We start from the raw sequence: 20802 nt of genomic DNA on the forward strand, positions 1-20802 counted from the left end.
TATAACTACTTACGAGATCAGTCTCTTTGGTGGGAAATACTTATATAAAAATTAGATATTGAGGAAAACGTCAAGGATGCAAATGTCTCCTGTGGTACATGTATTTATACGTGACAGGTGAACGGAATCAATTTCTGCGTTATGATATTTTGTGTGTTTGCTGAGTTTGATTTGTATTATGAACGAGATGTTTGTGAATCACTTATACTCCCTCCCTTGGAGACCTCTGCGAAGAAAATAACCGGAAAATTGCAAATAATAAAAGCAAACTTTTTTTAAGTCCAAGGGGCATAACTCTGCCGAAAATTGCTTGATCGTACCACAGGGACATCTGCTCTCTATGATATATATATATATATATATATATATATATATATATATATATATATATATATATATATATATATATATATATATATATATATATATATATAACACACGTTTATTTCTATATATGTCAAAGGGAGTAAAGGGGATAAGATGCCCTTGTGTAGTGTAGGTTAGCTATATATATATGAATGTCCAGCTCCATCACACCGGATAACGGTGACGGATAACAGACGTTCAGCGGGTGATGAGATACCGACTGGTTGTCATTGATCAAAGTTATTAACCGTTGTTAGATGTCCCATACTACTACTGATAGTCTACAGTATCTTTGTCAAAAACTAGAATTACGCTCTGCCATTGAATAAAACACATTATACATATCACGTAATAGTCGTCTACAGTAAAACAACGTTAAACCGAAACACCGTGTACAAACGATTTTGATTGATTAAAACCGTACGTCGGATTATCCGATTAGTTTGTAATCGTAAGGGAATGAAGCTGATTTTGCTGAAAGCGTGAATTCGTTATAACTGTGTTTTGTGTTCATTGCTGTAGACGGCGAAATTAGAGACGTTAACATGACGCTGTTTTAAATGCAGCAAGACAGGAGAAAGTAATGCCACTCGTTGCCATCAAAAACAAATTGAAATGAAAATGGCAAATATTTAATATAGCCTTTAAGTTATATACAATTCATTTAAAAGACGAAAGTCAGCAGATGCCAACAACCAAAATATTTTATCTCAGACGATGCAATTGTACAAATTATGTTTTCTGGTGACAGCTACTTTTCAGTGACTTTTGAGAATTTTTAATGTTCAAATAGATAACAAAGAACCAACTAACAAATATACTGTTGCGTTCGAAATATGCTTAGCATAAAGTTTACCTAAAGTTCCTTACTTTTGAAAACTCCACTACAATGGCCGTTCTCGTTGCTTAAACTAAGAAAATGAAAAATGTCTAATGACTTCTGGTTTTAATTCATTTAAGAATGAAAGTACATGTAGCGAGCATTAAAAAGACAGGTATATTGTGTACAAACTGTGAACATAATACCACAGGAGTGGTCGCAAAGTTCAGGCAAGATTTATGGTCAGTCCAGCAAAAATGTCAAAAAGTTGATGCAGGTTAAGCAGATACTAGATTTGATGTAAACACAAGCGTTATGTAATTTCTTTTAGTTTTAAGAGGGACAATGATCATTCCCTCTCAGTGCAACAATGTCCTTTTGATTATGAACAACATAAAAAATAATAACCTACACGAAAGGAAAGTTTAACAATTAAAAAAAAATGCACATTGAATCAATTCATTGTTCTTCACCAACAAAGTGTTTTTTTGAAACTTATTGACTGTGTGAAACAACAAACATTTGATTGATATATTTTCAATACTTATTTTGGCATTTGGAAGGACAAATATAAATATCCATTTATGCAACAATAGAAGTATCGATGTGTATCATCACTGCATACAGTTTTCAATATGTATTGATCAATCAACTTGACAATTCAGGTACCTATGTGTATCCTTCCAAACAATAATTCATATATGAACATGTTTACATCAATACATGGATCTTCCATACAATAATTCATACTAGTATCTGATTATGTATAAATTAACCCAACAACTCAAGTATCAATATGCATCAATACAGGTAATCATTAGTATCAAACCATACAAAAATTCAAGTTTCAGTATGATTTAATTTATACAGTAACACAAGTAACTACATGTAAATGAATCATGCATTTCATACAAGAATTCAAGAATCACCCTTACAAGTATCAACATATGCATCATTCAATGTAAACAATCAAATATCACAGCTAATATCTCTAACTGTTATCATATAATTACATGTAAGTCATCAACTCATGTTTGATTGACAATTACAAACACCATTTCAATTTACACTAATACAAATGTACAAGAATCATTGATACTATGAAGAGCATTAAAAAGCAAGTTATACCGATACTCTATCTTGTTGAAGCATAATAACACAGAAGCTAATACAGAATGTAAAAAATTGTGTATGAAAACATTTGGCTTTTTCAGTGAACACTGATTGAAATATTTTAGTATACTACAACTTCGTAAAGCTTTTATCACCAGATGGATTTCTATAGAGCAGTAATCAAAATCATCATCCTTAGCTAACAACTGCTAAAAGACTAGCAAAACTATAATGCTGGGAGACAACTTTTGAGTCTTTATCTGTCTATAAGATACTTGTCTGACCAGGTCACATTGGGGGAAAATTATATACCTTTATCAATTAATACAAAAAATAAACTCGGAAATGCAGTAAGCATGGAAGAGATATAAAATACATATTAAAAACATGAGGATTTCCATTGAACACATCTGTCCTAAACTTTTGTGTCATCGATTGGACCAGGATTTCTTGAGTGAGGGGTGAAGTTTTTGGCACTAAGAAGTTCCAGGGATTTCAGCACTTTGTCTGGAAAATGGTCAGATATCATCTCCGGACAAACCAGAATCTCAGTAAAATCTTTGGGGTCCTTCCACTCAGCGAAATATGCAGGATCTTCAAAGCAACCCCTAAAATAAACACAATGTAAAGAGTTGTCTTATTCTGTCTCTGAATACTTTTTTTGTAAACTAGATTTGTTTTCCAGAAATTTCATATGTTGACTTTCTTAACCTACCTGTCAGATTATTGCTTATTTTACCTATTTGTGTATTGTATAATCTACCTGTCTGCGCATTGTATACTTTCTTTTCTGTATATAGTTTATTCCTGTCTAGTATGTATATTGTGAATACCTGTATGTGTATTCTACTTGTCTGTGTGTTTCTTATATTACCTATTTGTGTATAGGATCTTTCACCTGTCTGAGTGTGGTATATGTTCTAACAATCTGTACAATTTTGTATATACAGTAAAACATGGTTATAGCGAACGAGCTTACAATGAATTGACGCTTACAGCAAAGCAATTTTCCTTCCCCATTACTTAGTTACATGTTGTAAACTTGACGCATATAACAAATTACGCTTATAGCGAAAGAAATCTCCATTCCCTGGCACTTCGTTATGAGTCTGTTTTACTGTACCTGTCTGTGAATTGAATATACAGCCTGTGTACAGTGTATTGTATATTTTACCTATCTGTACATTGTATATACCTTTTTGGATCTTGTATATTCTACTTGTCTATCTTCTGTATATTTTACCTGTCTGTGTCCACTTCCTGTATGTGGAGGATCTGACCGGGGGGATACAGTGGGGTGTGTCTGTGTTCTGTACATTTTTACCTGTCTGTGTCCACTTCCTGTATGTGAAGGATCTGACCGGGGGGATACAGTGGGGTGTGTCTGTGTTCTGTATATTTTACCTGTCTGTGTCCACTTCCTGTATGTGAAGGATCTGACCGGGGAGATACAGTGGGGTGTGAGTAATTTTGTATATTTTACCTGTCTGTGTCCACTTCCTGTATGTGGAGGATCTGACCGGGGGGGAATACAGTGGGGTGTGAGTAATCTTGTATATTTTACTTGTCTGTGTCGTCTTCCTGTATGTGATGGATCTGACCGGGGAGATACAGTGGAGTGTGTTTGTGTTCTGTATATTTTTACCTGTCTGTGTCCACTTCCTGTATGTGGAGGATCTGACCGGGGGGGATACAGTGGAGTGTGTCTGTGTTCTGTATATTTTACCTGTCTGTGTCCACTTCCTGTATGTGGAGGATCTGACCGGGGGGATACAGTGGGGTGTGAGTAATCTTGTATATTTTACTTGTCTGTGTCCACTTCCTGTATGTGAAGGATCTGACCGGGGGGATACAGTGGGGTGTGAGTAATCTTGTATATTTTACTTGTCTGTGTCCACTTCCTGTATGTGAATGATCTGACCGGGGAGATACAGTGGGGTGTGTGTAATCTTGTATATTTTACCTGTCTGTGTCGTCTTTCTGTATGTGATGGATCTGACTGGGGGGATACAGTGGGGTGTGAGTAATCTTGTATATTTTACCTGTCTGTGTCGTCTTCCTGTATGTGATGGATCTGACCGGGGAGATACAATGGGATGTGAGTAATCTTGTATATTTTACTTGTCTGTATCAACTTCCTGTATGTGAAGGATCTGACCGGGGAGATACAGTGGAGTGTGTTTGTGTTCTGTATATTTTTACCTGTCTGTGTCCACTTCATGTATGTGGAAGATCTGACCGGGGGGATACAGTGGGGTGTGTCTGTGTTCTGTATATTTTATCTGTCTGTGTCCACTTCCTGTATGTGGAGGATCTGACCGGGGGGATACAGTGGGGTGTGTTTGTGTTCTGTATATTTTTACCTGTCTGTGTTCACTGTCTGTGTTCACTTCCTGTATGTGGATGATCTGACCGGGGGGATACAGTGGGGTGTGAGTAATCTAGTATATTTTACCTGTCTGTGTCCACTTCCTGTATGTGGAGGATCTGACCGGGGGGATACAGTGGGGTGTGAGTAATCTTGTATATTTTACTTGTCTGTGTCCACTTCCTGTATGTGAAGGATCTGACCGGGGGGATACAGTGGGGTGTGAGTAATCTTGTATATTTTACTTGTCTGTGTCCACTTCCTGTATGTGAAGGATCTGACCGGGGGGATACAGTGGGGTGTGAGTAATCTTGTATATTTTACTTGTCTGTGTCCACTTCCTGTATGTGGAGGATCTGACCGGGGGGATAAAGTGAAGTGTGTCTGTGTTTTATATATTTTACCTGTCTGTGTCATCTTCCTGTATGTGGAGGATCTGACCGGGGGATACAGTGGGGTGTGTCTGTGTTCTGTATATTTTACCTGTCTGTGTCCACTTCCTGTATGTGGAGGATCTGACCGGGGGGAAACAGTGGAGTGTGTCTGTGTTCTGTACATTTTTACCTGTCTGTGTCAACTTCCTGTATGTGATGGATCTGACCGGGGGGGGGGGGGGGGGGGGGGGGGATACAGTGGAGTGTGTCTGTGTTCTGTATATTTTACCTGTCTGTGTCAACTTCCTGTATGTGGAGGATCTGACCGGGGGGATACAGTGGAGTGTGTCTGTGTTCTGTATATTTTACCTGTCTGTGTCAACTTCCTGTATGTGATGGATCTGACTGGGGGGGATACAATGGGATGTGTCTGTGTTCTGTACATTTTTACCTGTCTGTGTCCACTTCCTGTATGTGGAGGATCTGACCGGGGGGACACAGTGGGGTGTGTCTGTGTTCTGTATATTTTACCTGTCTGTGTCCACTTCCTGTATGTGGAGGATCTGACTGGGGGGATACAGTGGGATGTGTCTATGTTCTGTTTATTTTTACCTGTCTGTGTCCACTTCCTGTATGTGGAGGATCTGACCGGGGGGATACAGTGGGGTGTGTCTGTGTTCTGTATATTTTACCTGTCTGTGTCCACTTCCTGTATGTGGAGGATCTGACCGGGGGGATACAGTGGGATGTGTCTATGTTCTGTTTATTTTTACCTGTCTGTGTCCACTTCCTGTATGTGGAATATGTGACCAGGGGGATACAGTGGAGTGTGTCTGTGTTCTGTACATTTTTACCTGTCTGTGTCAACTTCCTGTATGTGATGGATCTGACCGGGGGGATACAGTGGGGTGTGAGTAATCTTGTATATTTTACCTGTCTGTGTCATCTTCCTGTATGTGGAGGATCTGACCGGTAGGATACAGTGGGGTGTGAGTAATCTTGTATATTTAACCTGTCTGTATCGTCTTCCTGTATGTGATGGATCTGACCGGGGGGATACAGTAGAGTGTGTTTGTGTTCTGTATATTTTTACCTGTCTGTGTCAACTTCCTGTATGTGGAAGATCTGACCGGTAGGATACAGTGGAGTGTGTTTGTGTTCTGTATATTTTTTACCTGTCTGTGTCAACTTCCTGTATGTGGAGGATCTGACCGGGGGGATACAGTGGAGTGTGTTTGTGTTCTGTATATTTTTTACCTGTCTGTGTCAACTTCCTGTATGTGGAGGATCTGACCGGGGAGATACAGTGGAGTGTGTTTGTGTTCTGTATATTTTACCTGTCTGTGTCAACTTCCCGTATGTGGAGGATCTGACCGGGGGGATACAGTGGAGTGTGTCTGTGTTCTGTACATTTTTACCTGTCTGTGTCAACTTCCTGTATGTGATGGATCTGACCGGGGGGATACAGTGGAGTGTGTTTGTGTTCTGTATATTTTACCTGTCTGTGTCAACTTCCTGTATGTGGAGGATCTGACCGGGGGGATACAGTGGAGTGTGTCTGTGTTCTGTACATTTTTACCTGTCTGTGTCAACTTCCTGTATGTGATGGATCTGACCGGGGGGATACAGTGGAGTGTGTTTGTGTTCTGTATATTTTACCTGTCTGTGTCCACTTCCTGTATATGGAGGATCTGACCGGGGGGATACAGTGGGGTGTGTCTGTGTTCTGTATATTTTTACCTGTCTGTGTCCACTTCCTGTATGTGGAGGATCTGACCGGGGGGATACAGTGGGGTGTGTCTGTGTTCTGTACATTTTACCTGTCTGTGTCAACTTCCTGTATGTGGAGGATCTGACCGGGGGGATACAGTGGGGTGTGAGTTATCTTGTACTGCTCACGGGCATGGATAGTGTTCTGAATAGCATTCTGTAAAAAAAAACCATCCAATCATATGAGTTCTATACCTCACCTGTATCAAAACAGTCTTACCTATTTGGGGCCACCTTTCTTTTTAATGCTTGCTTTGAATAATCATAAATGAAACATCACCCCAACCCTTATTTCAACTAGATTGATGATTTTAATCCAAAACTCCAACTGTGTTTAGTGTAAAGGACACACTATTAAAGTTCACTGCATGAATGTCCACTGCATTTCAGTGTAGATCAATTAATTATGAAAAAGAGGCACAAAAAAGCACACAAACATTGATCTAACTCTAGATATTTACCCACTCCAGTAGAGTAGAAGACAACTCTTTCCTAGGAGTGGACAATGTTGTAGAGTCAGTTATAGGACATTCCTACTATGACAATTTACTCTGTAGATTGCTCAATTGGTATACCAGAGGTTCAGGCTTCAAACCCAAGCAGAGGCAGTATTTGTCTCTGTTACATATGAATTATAATTCAGGATATATACGGTATGTATATCTTTTAGCATGTGCGAATTTCAAATGAGTTGAAAAGCTTATCATGGGCCTCTTTATTCATGTATTAAGATCAGGTAGCAGCTAGATGAAGAGATTTCAGTGCATCTTAAATTGAGTTAAATATAGATCATATAGAACAAATCAGATAATTTACACCCATATGATTATCGGGTATGTACCGTATATATATAAAATCATAAACCCTGAAAAACTCAAATGAAAAGGAGAAAAAAAAGGCTCAGTAATCTCTCCTTCCTACTTAAAAACAAATGAACATGTGGGCATAAACTACTGGTTAGTGAGAGATTGGTAATAGATAGGAGTATGTTATCCCCGTTCAGCTGGGAAAGGTTATACCATCAGTACTATCAGATTTCTAAAGCATTATATGTATCAGGATTAAAAACTGGCTATAAATTGAAAATAAACTTCTATAGTCAAAATGTGGTTATTTTCCACCAATTTAAGGCTAGTGTATTATTGGTCACACATCACAATGGTACCTGAAGCTTCCTACCATACACAGAAGTTTGGTATTGCAGAATTGAGATATTTCTCTGAAAAGAGGAAACCTAACTACTGTTTACATGCAAGAAAATTTTGCCCCATCTTTAATTAAGCTTTATAGACAGTCTGTAACAAGTCCAATTCAAATATACCAATTCAAAAAGGTAAATAATATCTCTTTAAAATCAACTTTACAGGATGGCCGATCTTAAACATACATGCAACTCTATTAGGGTGAATTTAATTCTAGGTGAAATCTTTTAAAAGCGTGATTTGTCAAAATTAACATGGTGTAAAAGTAACCGTATTTTATATTTACATGTACGGATATTGTTCTCTCTGCACCTTTCCAATTTTTTAAATTATATATTATCCACTCCAAGCCTGAATACCTGTAAAGTCTGCTGTGAGTGATTGCTTTCCTCGTTATCAACTAGGATGCTTTTGTCATTCTCTGTTATCAAGTTTTCATCCTTACAGCTGCAGAAGAGCTGCCATATCCCTCTCATTAGAATCCTGTACTGTAAACACCATGCAATAAGATCAGAATTACTGTACTGTAAATAGCATGTAATAGCATCAGAATGACTGTACTGTAAACACCATGCAATAGCATCAGAATTACTGTACTGTAAACACAATGCAAAAAGATCAGAATGACTGTACTGTAAACACCATGCAATAGCATCAGAATTACTGTACTGTAAACACCATGCAATAGCATCAGAATTACTGTATTGTAAACACAATGCAATAAGATCAGAATTACTGTTATGTAAACACCATGCATTAGCATAAGAATTACTGTACTGTAAACACAATGAAACAGCATCTGAATTACTGTTATGTAAACATCATGAAATATCATGAGAAATACTGTACTGTAAACACCATGCAATAGCATCAAAATTACTGTACTGTAAACACCGTGTACTAGCATCAGAATTACTGTACTGTAAACACCATGTAATAGCATCAGAATTACTGTACTGTAAACACCATGAAATAGCATCAAGATTACTGTACTGTAAACACCATGTAATAGCATCAGAATTACTGTACTGTAAACACTATGCAATGGCATCAGAATTACTGTACTGTAGACAGCATGTAATAGCATCAGAATTACTGTACCATAAAATCCATGTAATAGCAAGAGAATTACTGTTATGTAAACACCATGCAATAGCAAGATAATTACTGTATTGTACACAGCATGCAATCGCAGCAGAATTGCTCTTCTGTAAACACATGTAATAGCAACAGAATACTGTACTGTAAACTCAAAGTAATTGCATTAGAATACTGTTTTTTGAACAAACAAGAGGCCCATAAGCCTTGATGGCCACCTGAGTACCATAGCCCTTACATTGACCTGTCAGAATCTCTTGTCATCTCAGATTATTTATACCCTAACAAAAATTGTATGAAAAAAGAGTCCCCCAGGCATTAAATGGTTAAACTTTTAAAATATTCACAAATTCATTTATAATGCACACATCATGCTTACAATTTATTTCTACAAGCTAACATACAATGCATTGGAAATCAAAGTAGTTTTCCTAAAAAAAGAACAAATATTTAATTCAATATTGCCAGGTGACAATTTTTCTTCTAGTTTTCAAGATGAAGTTTAAATTGTTAATTGATAAATTTAAATTGTTAATTGATGACAAAACAGCAATTACCCTAAGAAAAATACATGTTCCTGCTTCTGTACTCCCATACATTATTGAGAAAACTATAAATGCACGTTTATGATGTCCATAAAGCCCTAAACCCAAATTTTGAAAATTAAGGCCCCTGGGTCAGGAGCTCATAAGTGTACAACATACAGACCTATGTCTAACTGTAAAACAAATACCGGTATTGTAGATTCCTGATGAAACAAGAGGAATTAATATCCACATGAAATCAAGAGAAGCAACCCTCGCAAATTTTAAAAGCTTGCTTTCATCTTTCAAACAGCTTTGAACTTATAACAAAAAATGATGCTCACGATTTTATATTCTTGTGATTTGATACAAAACAGTGGAGTCGCATAATTAAGTATTTGCGTAAAATAAAAAATTTACAGTATACCCTACATCTGACTATGCAATTCAACTTCAACATCTACTACCGGTATAAGCATTTTTTAACAACAAAAAAATCTACTAAACAAGTTTTGTGACTAACAATCAATTAATGTGATCTAATTGTAACAATTCTAATCCATCTACATACTGCTAAACCCCACTACTGTAATAATAATAGTGATATAGAAATACATGTAATTGATTTATAAATATTCTTTTCCCATATACGTTTGTATTTTCAAGAAGAGATATGATTTACATATAAGACAACTACTAAGCACTTCACACTAAATTTAGAAACAGACATACTACTATTAAATTGCAAATCTTTAGACACATAGAGTAAACTCTCTCTATATGGCCACCCAAAATTAATTATACGTTTAACGTCACTTCAAAATACCAAACATAAGAGGGAGGGCAATAACATGAAAACAAACAAAATTTTCAAACTAGTGATTTTTATTCAATAACATTAATACAAATACAGTTAGTATTCAAACTACATATAGAATATCACTTTAATAGTGATCTTTCCTGATAATCCTATTGAGTATCTGATTTATAGCCCATAATGTACTCTAAACATGAAGAATTTATACAGATTAAAGTATTTTTGTATAATAAAACTTGAAAAAATCAAATTAAAATAGGGATTTGTTTGTTTTCTCCAAAACCCAATTTCTCCTAAACCTAAGCATGCGGACGTTAAACGTAAAATTAACTTTGAACAGCCTATAGCATACCCATTAACTCCTCAATACATCTAAAATGTTCAGTACAAATGTAATACAATGATGTTAGAGAAGTACTATAATCCTTCAATCATACCAATGTATTTTGTTATACTTTCATGTTAAATACTGAAATCTGATTGGTTAAGACGCAGTTCATAATCCGTTCTATTACCCTCAGCGTTAGCAATGTACTTTTAAGAAAATTTTACTGCTTTTATATAGGAATAACGTGAATTCTACAGCGAACCGTACGCGCATAATTTTCGCGCATGTAACATTTTTTAATGTTACCCGTTGCCAAGTGCGTTGCTAACGCTGAGGGTAATAGTAAATAATATTAACTGTGTCTTAACCAATCAGATTTCAGTATTTAACATGAAAGTATAACAATACAAATTGTTACATGCGCGAAAATTATGTGCGTACGATTCGATGTAGAATTCACGTTATTCCTACTTGAAAGCAGTAAAGTTTTCTTAAAAATTTTACTGTTTCGACTGTTATCCCCCCAACAGGCACTATTTATTTTATTATACCGAATGTCTTAATTTTAGAAATTTTTTATTATAGCCATTGATTTTATATAGAAAAGACGTGAATTCTACGGCGAACCGTACTGTATGTGCATAATTTTCGCGCATGTAACAATTCGTTGTGTTACCCGTTGCTAAGTGTGTTGCTAACACTGAGGGTAATAGAACAGATTATCAACTGTGTCTAAACCAATCAGATTTCAGTATTTAACATGAAAGTATAATAATATGAATTGTTACATGCGCGAAAATCATGTGCGTACAGTTTGCCTTAGAATTCACGTTATTCCTATCTAAAAGCAGTGATGTTTTCTTTAAAATTAAGACATTCAGTATAACAAAATAAATAGTGCCTGTTTGGGAGGGTAACAGTTGAAATTGACTACCCTCCCAAACAGGCACTATTTATATACTAACATTCAAGTTATATGTAAATATGTATCTATTCTTTGCTGAAGAAGTGAACCAGACATATTACCATCATTTGGAGTGAATACTATTAAGATAAAACATTTATAAATGAATTTTCCTACCTTGGGAGTTTTGGAATTGGCTATGCATTGTAATGTTTTTGCTTTTAAGTCCTCCATTGATACCAGACCAAGCCTGGGGATGAAGTCTTTCCCTAGTATCACTGAACACACAAAGTCTCGACAGAACACGCTGGCATTGTAACTGAAAAATAGGATACAGACTGTCAGAATCATCGCATATTATTGATACCTTAATACATAAACGACTATACCAAACTATAATTCTGTTTGCTTATCTGGTTACTCTAAAAAGCTGGATTAATTGCATAACGTTTTATTTTAATCAAAGAAACTTAGGGCAAAATCAGAAGTTCAATGTCCGAAATCAACTTAATTCACACTAATTTTAACTTCTTATGGCAATTTAATGTTAAGATCCATGTTGAAAAACAAAGAATGATATTGACTTTTCTACAACTGTCTCAGTAAATGATAGCTAAGGCCACATCAATATAATTTCTTGTTAGTCAGACCCCACTTGCTCCTACTTAAACAAGAGGCCCATGGGCCACATCGCTCACCTGAACAGCAGTTCCTTGTAACATTACATTTCGTAGCATATGCTTTTTCTATTTTAAACATTGAACCCCTTTCTGGGGACCCAGTAATGGTCCGAGGTTTATGGTTGGCTTGAACAACATAAATAGTAACATAGGAATGAAAATATGTAGCACTGCGGTGGGACCGCACGTACACAACCTGAAAAACTGAACGTAGAAGAGTTCCACTTCAAGAGGAATAACTCTCAGACTGTACAGAACATTAAGAAAGATAACTCTTGGTTCCACTACATTAGAGTTTACACAATTTGAGGATCCTTGCATAGTAATCTCACAAACTGTAGCATTATAGTTCTCGAGAAGAACTTTTTAAAAACATTTTCAATATATCTTTCTATGTTAAACTTTGAACCCCTTTTGGGGCCACAGTATTAGTCCAGTGCTAAAGTTTTAATTATTTGGAATCTACATTATTTAAGGATGCTTGCATAGTTATCTCACAAGCTGAAGCATTATAGTTCCCTAGAAAAAGATTTTTCAACATTTTCCCTCTATATTTCTATGCTAAACTTTGAACACCTCTTGGGGCCCCAGTATTAGACTGAGGTCACGGCTTTTATAATTTCGAATCTACACTATTTGAGGGTGCTTACGTAGTTATCTGACAAATTGATGCATTGTAGTTCTCGAAAAGAAGATTTTTAAACATTTTCCATATATACCGGTACTTCTACATTTAACTTTAAACCCATCTTGGGTCCCTAGTATTAGTCCAGGGGTCACTATTTTAAAACTGTCGAACCTTCATTATCCAAGGTTGTATGCATGATAGTAATCTCACAAATTGAAGCATTGTAGTTCTCGAGAAGAAGATTTTTTAACCTGTTACCTTTATATTTCTATAATAAACTTTGACCCCATCTTGGGGCCCCATTATTGGTCCGGGGGTCACGATTTTACGAATTAGGAATCTACATAAGCGAAGGATGCATGCATAGATATTCCACTAACTAAAACATTGTAGTTCTTGAGAAGAAAATTTTTAAACTTTTCCTTTGTTTTTTAAAATGTTTAAATTTTGAACCCCTCTTGGTGCCCATCAATTGTCCGGGAGTTACAATTTTTTGAATCTACATTATTTAAGGATGTACATGTATGCATAGTAATATCCCAAACAGTTGCACGATGGTTCTTGAGAAGATTTTAAAACATTTTCCTATATATGTTAAAATCTAAACCCCTCCTGGGGCCCCACTTTTGTTCGGGGGTCACGATTTTTACAATCTTCACTATATATACAACCTTTTGTGTATGTATTGGCATTTTTGGTGAAGTGGTTCTTGAGAAGAAAATTTTTAAACATCTTTCATATGTAGTTCTATGTTAAATTTTGATCCCCGCCTGGGGCCCCAGTTTTGGTCCGAGGGTCACGATTTTTACAATTTAGAATCTTCATTATACATACAAGCTTTTGTGTAAATATTGGCATTTCTGGTGCAGTGGTTCTTGAGAAGAAGATTTTTTAAACATTTTCCTATGTATTTCTATGTTAAACTTTGAACCCCGCCTGGGGCCCCAGTTTTGGTCCGAGGGTCACGATTTTTACAATTTAGAATCTTCACTATATATACAAGCTTTTGTGTATGTATTGGCATTTCTGGTGCAGTGGTTCTTGAGAAGAAGATTTTTTAAACATTTTCCTATGTATTTCTATGTTAAACTTTGAACCCCGCCTGGGGCCCAAGTTTTGGTCCGAGGGTCACAATTTTTACAATTTAGAATCTTCACTATATATACAAGCTTTTGTGTAAATATTGGCATTTCTGGTGCAGTGGTTCTTGAGAAGAAGATTTTTTAAACATTTTCCTATGTATTTCTATGTTAAACTTTGAACCCCGCCTGGGGCCCCAGTTTTGGTCCGAGTGTCACGATTTTTACAATTTAGAATCTTCACTTTGTATGCCAGCTTTTGTGTAAATATTGGCATTCTTGGTGCAGTGGTTCTTGAGAAGAAAATTTTTAAACATTTTCCAATGTATTTCTATGTTAAACTTTGAACCCCGCCTGGGGCCCCAGTTTTGGTCCGAGGGTCACGATTTTTACAATTTAGAATCTTCACTATGTATACAAGCTTTTGTGTAAATATTGGCATTTCTGGTGCAGTGGTTCTTGAGAAGAAGATTTTTTAAACATTTTCCTATGTATTTCTATGTTAAACTTTGAACCCCGCCTGGGGCCCCAGTTTTGGTCTGAGGGTCACGATTTTTACAATTTAGAATCTTCACTATATATACAAGCTTTTGTGTAAATATTGGCATTTCTGGTGCAGTGGTTCTTGAGAAGAAGATTTTTAAAGACATGCACCCTATAATCACTGTATTGCAATTATCTCCCTTTTGAAAAGGGCTGTGCCCTTTATTTTAACAATTTATAATCCCCTTTCCATAAGGATGCTTTGTACCAAATTTGGTTAAATTTGGCCCAGTGGTTTTTGAGAAGAAGTTGAAAATGTGAAAAGTTTACAGACGGACGGACAGACAGACAGACGGACGGACGGACGGACGACGGACAACGGATGATCAGAAAAGCTCACTTGAACCTTCGGTTCAGGTGAACTAATAAAACTAAACAAATAATTTTATTAATTTCCCGCATCCAGGAAATTCAGCGCTGTTTTTGTGTTATTTCTGCTCTATTTTTCGTATTTTAAACAGTTTTAATTTATAAATCAGAAACAAGTACCCGGTAGAAGAAATATAACCTACCGCTAATATTTATTTATGTACCGCTTAAAACTTTTGGCTGCAAAAAATAATAATTTTCTTATTTAATTGCTTGGCCACTTGTACCTTTTTTCACTGAATTTCACTGAAATTATATTGGTGTGGCCTAAAGATAAAGCTAATGTTTACTACTGTAATGTAAATGTACATGTATAAAAAAAATGTCAATTTAAATCTTGCCTCATGAGACCACCAGGCGGGGAGTAGGCGAAGCATCGGACGTCAGGATACTCTGACTTCAGTAGCAAGGCCAGTAAAGCTGCTGCCCCGGCACCTAAACTATGCCCACATATCACAAGCCCAGCCCCCTGTCAAAATGATAGCACAAAAAGTAAGGCTTAACTAAATGAGCCTGAAACACACACAGATTAGATGCTTGCTTTCCTGTACATATAACACAGTTACACTAGAAAATTCAAACTACAGTTACAGTAACTCTCTTTCAAGCTACGTATACGAATGTGTTCTAGCTCTACAGTCCCAACTTTAAACGCTCAGTTTTATAAGGTTTCTATTGCTGAGCTAGAACAGTGACTCCCTGATTTACCTGTGCCTGTTGAAATGCAGCCTCTAGGATCCCTCTACCCAGGAGTTGGTCCTTGATATACTTAGCTGCCTGTAGAATGCCCCTGTGTCCTACAGCGTTCTCCACCATCTCTAGCGCGTCACTCTCTGCAGACATGTCCGTCACTGCATCCTGCCATCAGACCACAACCATATTAATAGTAAATTCAGAATTAGAAAAGGTAAATGACTAGCATTCTGTGATGAATATTATACATATAAATGTATTACATGGCTTCGAGGGCAACTTTCTAATGCCCATTCCAAATGTATTAATGAACTTAATAATAAAAGTCCAGCAGTTACCTTCAGTGAGAGGGTCCCCCTGACTGATACCACCACTGTCTGCTGGCCTCTGTCTATGGCCACATAGAAGGGGATCTGGTAAATCTACAGAGCACAAGACAATGTTAATTTATCAATGATATCTTCAAGAGTTACACATTCCTCCAATATGTTAAACATTTTTTACAGCAATAACCAACTGACATACTTCAAATCATTTAAAAAATCCCTTAAAAATGGAAAATTTATGTGGCATTTACAATAGTAGAGAAGACACGTTTAGTTGCAATTTTCAGTTGCAATAATGTCCAGAAATGGCGAGTGGCAACACTGAGTTTATATTCACCTTATTGTGGAAGCTGACATACACCAGGTCTGTATCAGAGATTCTTGTCTGTCGCCTAATGGCTGCTGTGTGACACTGGCAACAGTTGTCATCTATCACCTCCCCTCCAGTGAAACACACCTGACATCTGTCACAAAAAATGTTTAATATCACAGTAACAATATGGTTTTATCAATTGATTTATCAATAGATGTTAAACAAATATCTCGGTTCTTCCACACTTCTATTTTTAGCTACTGGAACATCTTGCCTTCACAGAAACAGGACCTTGATATGACTACCTGTTTTCCCCTCTACACAAATAGGTAAAAATCATTCTTACCTACACGCCCCACAAAGTCGACAGAGCCCTGTTGCTAGGTGACTGAACATAAACATTGGCCATCCATAGCTGCCCACCGCATAGTTCATGTAGTGATGCATGTTTTTGGAGGTCATCCAAGGGGCAGGTCCCAAGGGAACATCACTGGGGCTGCTGACGGGCTGCTTCACACTGAATAAAACGTACATGTGTATTGGACCAAACATGAATTATGCATTATTTTGAGTGATTTTTATGAACAGAGTGCATTATACATGTAAGACAACCAACCATGGTTTTATTACCCTAATTTTTTTTCTTGTTTTATTCAAGAAATGTTGCAGTTAACCTTAATTATGCAAAGAGCTACACATAATGATTATTGACATTGTATCGATATATATTTTCCTACATCATACAGATACCATATATATTTCTTATATGAAGTACATGTATATGAATTGATAAGTACCGGTAATGTAAATGAAAATATACTGAACTCGATCTTTTTGTTCATGCAATAATCCCATTAAATTATGACTGATGAATGACTAAACACTTCAAAATAGGAAGAAGTTAAAAGCTATGTGTCTACTTGTCATTACATTCACATTACCTCTGAAAGCTTTTTAAAAACAAGAAAAATCTTGTTGAGAGTCCTTGTTGAAAGCTCTGTAGAGATTTACTTTCTACATAGACCTGTACCTCATTGAGAGCTCTAGCATGACCCCCTTATTATCTTTATAATTTAGAACATTACCTAATTGACAGCTCTATAGAAACTGAGGTACAATGACTTAACTACCCTTTATATTACAGCTCTGTAAACACTGAGGCATTAAGCACCCCTGTTCAGACTGAGGCACTGTGTTTTTGACAGCTCTACAGTGACTGAGGTTAAAATTTGTTGACTGCCACATTAAACATATGTACCTTTTGACAGCTCTGTAAATACTAAGGTTTTACCTTGTTGACAGTGCTTTACAGATTGACGTTTTTACATGGTCTAACCTTGTTTTTGGCTCTATTCAAACCGAGGTTTAGTTTTGTTTACAGCTATGTTTAAACTGAGGTTTACTTTTGTTTACAGCTCTATTCAGCTCAAGGTTTTACCCTGTTTACAGATCATTATAGTCTGATGTTTACCTTATTGACAACTTTGTAAAGACTGAAGTTTAACCTTTTTCATTTACAGTGCTTTACAGATTGACATTTTTACATGTACCATGTTGCTATCTCTGCAAATACATGGGCGTTACAATGTACACAGCTCTTTACAGACTGAGAGGTCAAACCTTGTTTTTGGCTCTTTTTACGACGAGATTGAGATTTGTTTACAGTTATTTTTCAACTGAGGTTTACTTTTGTTTATAGCTCTGTTCAAACTGGGGTTTAATTTTGTTTACAGCTCTGTTCAGCTTTTTATAGCCAATTTAAGACTGATGATTACTTTGCATATGCTAGAAGCTCAGTTCAAACTGAGATTTTACCTTGTTTATAACTCTGTTCAAACTGAGGTTTAATTTTGTTTACAGCTCCATATAAAATGAGGTCTAGCTCTGTTCAGACTGAGGTTATACTTTGTTTCCAGCTCTGTTCAAACTGAAATCTGACTTTGTTTACAGCTTATTTTTGACTGGTGTTTTATCTTGTTTACAGCTTTTTAAAGACTAAAACATTACTTTTTTCAGCTCTGGACTGATTGAGGCATTACCTTGTAGATAGTTCTGTAAACGTGTTGTAGGAACGGCCACAGCCAGCACTGATTTTGTCTTGGTCCTTCTGTACCAGTATGAGACCAGCAGCAATGTCTGTGGGAACCAAGTCTAGGTCCTAATAAAACAGAAACAAAACATTAGATCATTTACTTTTGTTTTGGAATATCATTAAAGTTTTTTTTTACATTCATGGTCATATATTTATATTGATAAAAGATCACAAAAAAAATTCATGCTGAACACATGTGCCATAAAAAATAGAAAAACATTATATATATTAAATTACAAATTAACTTGATGTTTGCAATATTTGTAACATAAGAGCAAACTGTGTACTATACAATACAACCTTTGTTAACATGGTTTAGAGCAAGGAATCTCTTTACATAGGGAAATTATTCAAGGTATTTTCCTTTTGTAGTATTTATTATTCACATTTTTTTAAGGAAGCTGCACTAATTGTGATATATATGTTTAAAAAATACATCTATGGAATATAAGAATCATTTTACACACCTGGAAGAAATCTGCTAATAGATTACTGATTTCATCAAAAGCATCCTTGCTCTGTTCATCCCCCAGTATACAGCAACATAAAAGTCTGCACCTAAAAACAGAGTTCTTTATTGTATAAGTTTATATTATTAGCTTTTCTGCTTGAAGTACATGTTACTTTGAATTTCAAAAACATGCATCCATAAATATAATATCAAAAATAAAATCAAAATGTACTACATCATTATAATATGTGCACTAAACTTGTTAGTACAGAGACATTTTAACAAGAGCTTGGACTTTGGGCAGTGCATGTCAAATTCCAGTTTTAAGAAGGTTGGAGTCTTATCATTGTTAACTGGCCAGTAATTGACTACAAATATGAATACATTGAAGACAACAACACTTTCCCAGCTATCTCCAGGGCTGTTTATAATTCAATTTCACACAATTCATATGAAATTCTAGACCTTCAGATTTTGACAGTCTATGAACTCGAAGCAAATTAGAAAGAATGTACTGGTACTCAAAATTTGACAGCTTGTTTTGATGAGCAAACTAGATAGTTACCACCCACCAAAAGTCCAAGCTCATGTTAAAACAGATAATTCAAAAATAAATATCAAGATTTTGAGCCATTCTGCAGATTGACAATGTTTGATAGTATACTCTCATAACCACACCTTTTCTCCCATGCCTGTTTGGCAGCAGTCATAGCACCTTCTAAGATCTGAGATTTTTCATCACTCTGTAAATCGCTGCAAGAACTGTCATGTTTTTTATGGACTTTCCCTAATGGATCAAACACAATGGCTATTCCTATCATAACAATAACTCCCAGAACCCATCCAGTGATAACTGCTCCTTGCACTGTCCGTACCACAAATTCCTGACAGTTACTGGATTGCAGGAATGACCAGTATGTCCCAAGAATATTCCATACAAGTTCTGGTAAAGTGATAATGATTTTTAAGTACAGTAGCTTGGAGAGCTTTTTCCGAGGGGAGGTGATCATTATTGTGCCCTGCATACTGACATACACTATGCTGGCACATAGTAACGCTGTCACACTCAACAGGACCAGAACACCGATGTAGTAGGCCTTCAGCAGACGTCCATCTTTACACTCAAAGATAGCATCACTATGTACACTGTACACGATGGATATGGCGGTTATCCTGTAACAAAAATGATTGACAATTGTTATTAATAGATACACTTTTTTTTTATCTAATGTATCAAAATACAGCAGACCATATTCACTGATATATCTCTTGATATCTCTAAATACATAATTTATCAAAAAATATATTTTATTATATTTGGATTACTTTCTCAATAAATAATTCTATCAAAAAATATAATGAACTTGCAAATATAATATCATATAAGACATTCCATATATGTCTAGTATATGTTGTTTATTATAAATCTAACTTTAACTTCTGCAAGTTATTAGTTTATTGCCACCTGAATTTGAAGTACGTATTACTTTGAATATGCCAGCAAAGTGAAACTAGATATTTTGGAATAAACTTTCTTAGTTTACAAGTACTTTTGTGTTAATTTTATGTATATTCTGACATAACCAAAATAAAATTCCCTCTAATTTACTAATCTCAGGTTCTGGCATTTTAACAATCAAGAATGCATGTCTCCTTCATTAAATTGTCTTTTATTTATGTGTTTCTAGGGATTGAGACTGACGCACCTATAGATCTACATGTGTACGTACGCACCTACACTAACACAAGAAATGGTTGTTTTAAAAAGTTTACCAAACTAAGCGCAAAAATAACTCCAGCAAGGCAGGAAAAACGAAATCGTCCGATCCTATGCCCCATCTCCTCCTAAAGGCTATCAGGCCCGGCATCGTTTAATTCCACATTAGAATGCCTTTACGTATTACACTCGATCGACACTTTCGTCGTTCCTGCTTGGTTGACACT

General features: G+C 36.1%; 1 protein-coding gene and 1 pseudogene across 2 annotated transcripts; one reads left to right on the plus strand and one right to left on the minus strand.

Annotated features, from left to right (window-relative positions):
• Positions 1 to 1297: 1297 nt before the first annotated feature.
• On the minus strand, positions 1298 to 20773 carry LOC105348647 (diacylglycerol lipase-beta). 2 transcript variants are annotated; one of them, XM_011458177.4, is made up of 14 exons: positions 20632 to 20773; positions 19537 to 20031; positions 18875 to 18965; positions 18355 to 18473; positions 16662 to 16832; positions 16340 to 16466; positions 16015 to 16098; positions 15692 to 15841; positions 15325 to 15452; positions 11862 to 12003; positions 8373 to 8501; positions 7977 to 8030; positions 6862 to 6968; positions 1298 to 2907 (listed from the first exon to the last, which is right to left on the minus strand). In XM_011458177.4, exons 1-14 carry the CDS (start codon positions 20724 to 20726, stop codon positions 2715 to 2717), a joined length of 2085 nt encoding a protein of 694 aa, XP_011456479.3. In that variant the 5' UTR covers positions 20727 to 20773; the 3' UTR covers positions 1298 to 2714. The 2 variants fall into 2 exon arrangements, with proteins under 2 accessions (XP_011456479.3, XP_011456481.3); XM_011458179.4 differs by lacking the exon at positions 7977 to 8030.
• On the plus strand, positions 8844 to 9227 carry LOC136270320 (uncharacterized; annotated as a pseudogene).
• Positions 20774 to 20802: the final 29 nt, after the last annotated feature.

Source organism: Magallana gigas, chromosome 7 (genome assembly GCF_963853765.1).
Source record: "Magallana gigas chromosome 7, xbMagGiga1.1, whole genome shotgun sequence".
Classification (NCBI taxonomy): Eukaryota; Metazoa; Mollusca; class Bivalvia; order Ostreida; family Ostreidae; genus Magallana; species Magallana gigas.

Excerpts from the sequence above, each read along its gene's own strand:
- LOC105348647 (XM_011458177.4), bottom strand. The coding sequence starts at position 20,726 with ATGCCGGGCCTGATAGCCTTTAGGAGGAGATGGGGCATAGGATCGGAC. Across the intron at positions 16,467-16,661 it reads CGACTTTGTGGGGCGTGTAG|ATGTCAGGTGTGTTTCACTG; the intron begins GTAAGAATGATT and ends TTTTTGTGACAG. Across the intron at positions 2,908-6,861 it reads CAGGAAGTTGACACAGACAG|GGGTTGCTTTGAAGATCCTG; the intron begins GTAAAATGTACA and ends TGTTTATTTTAG.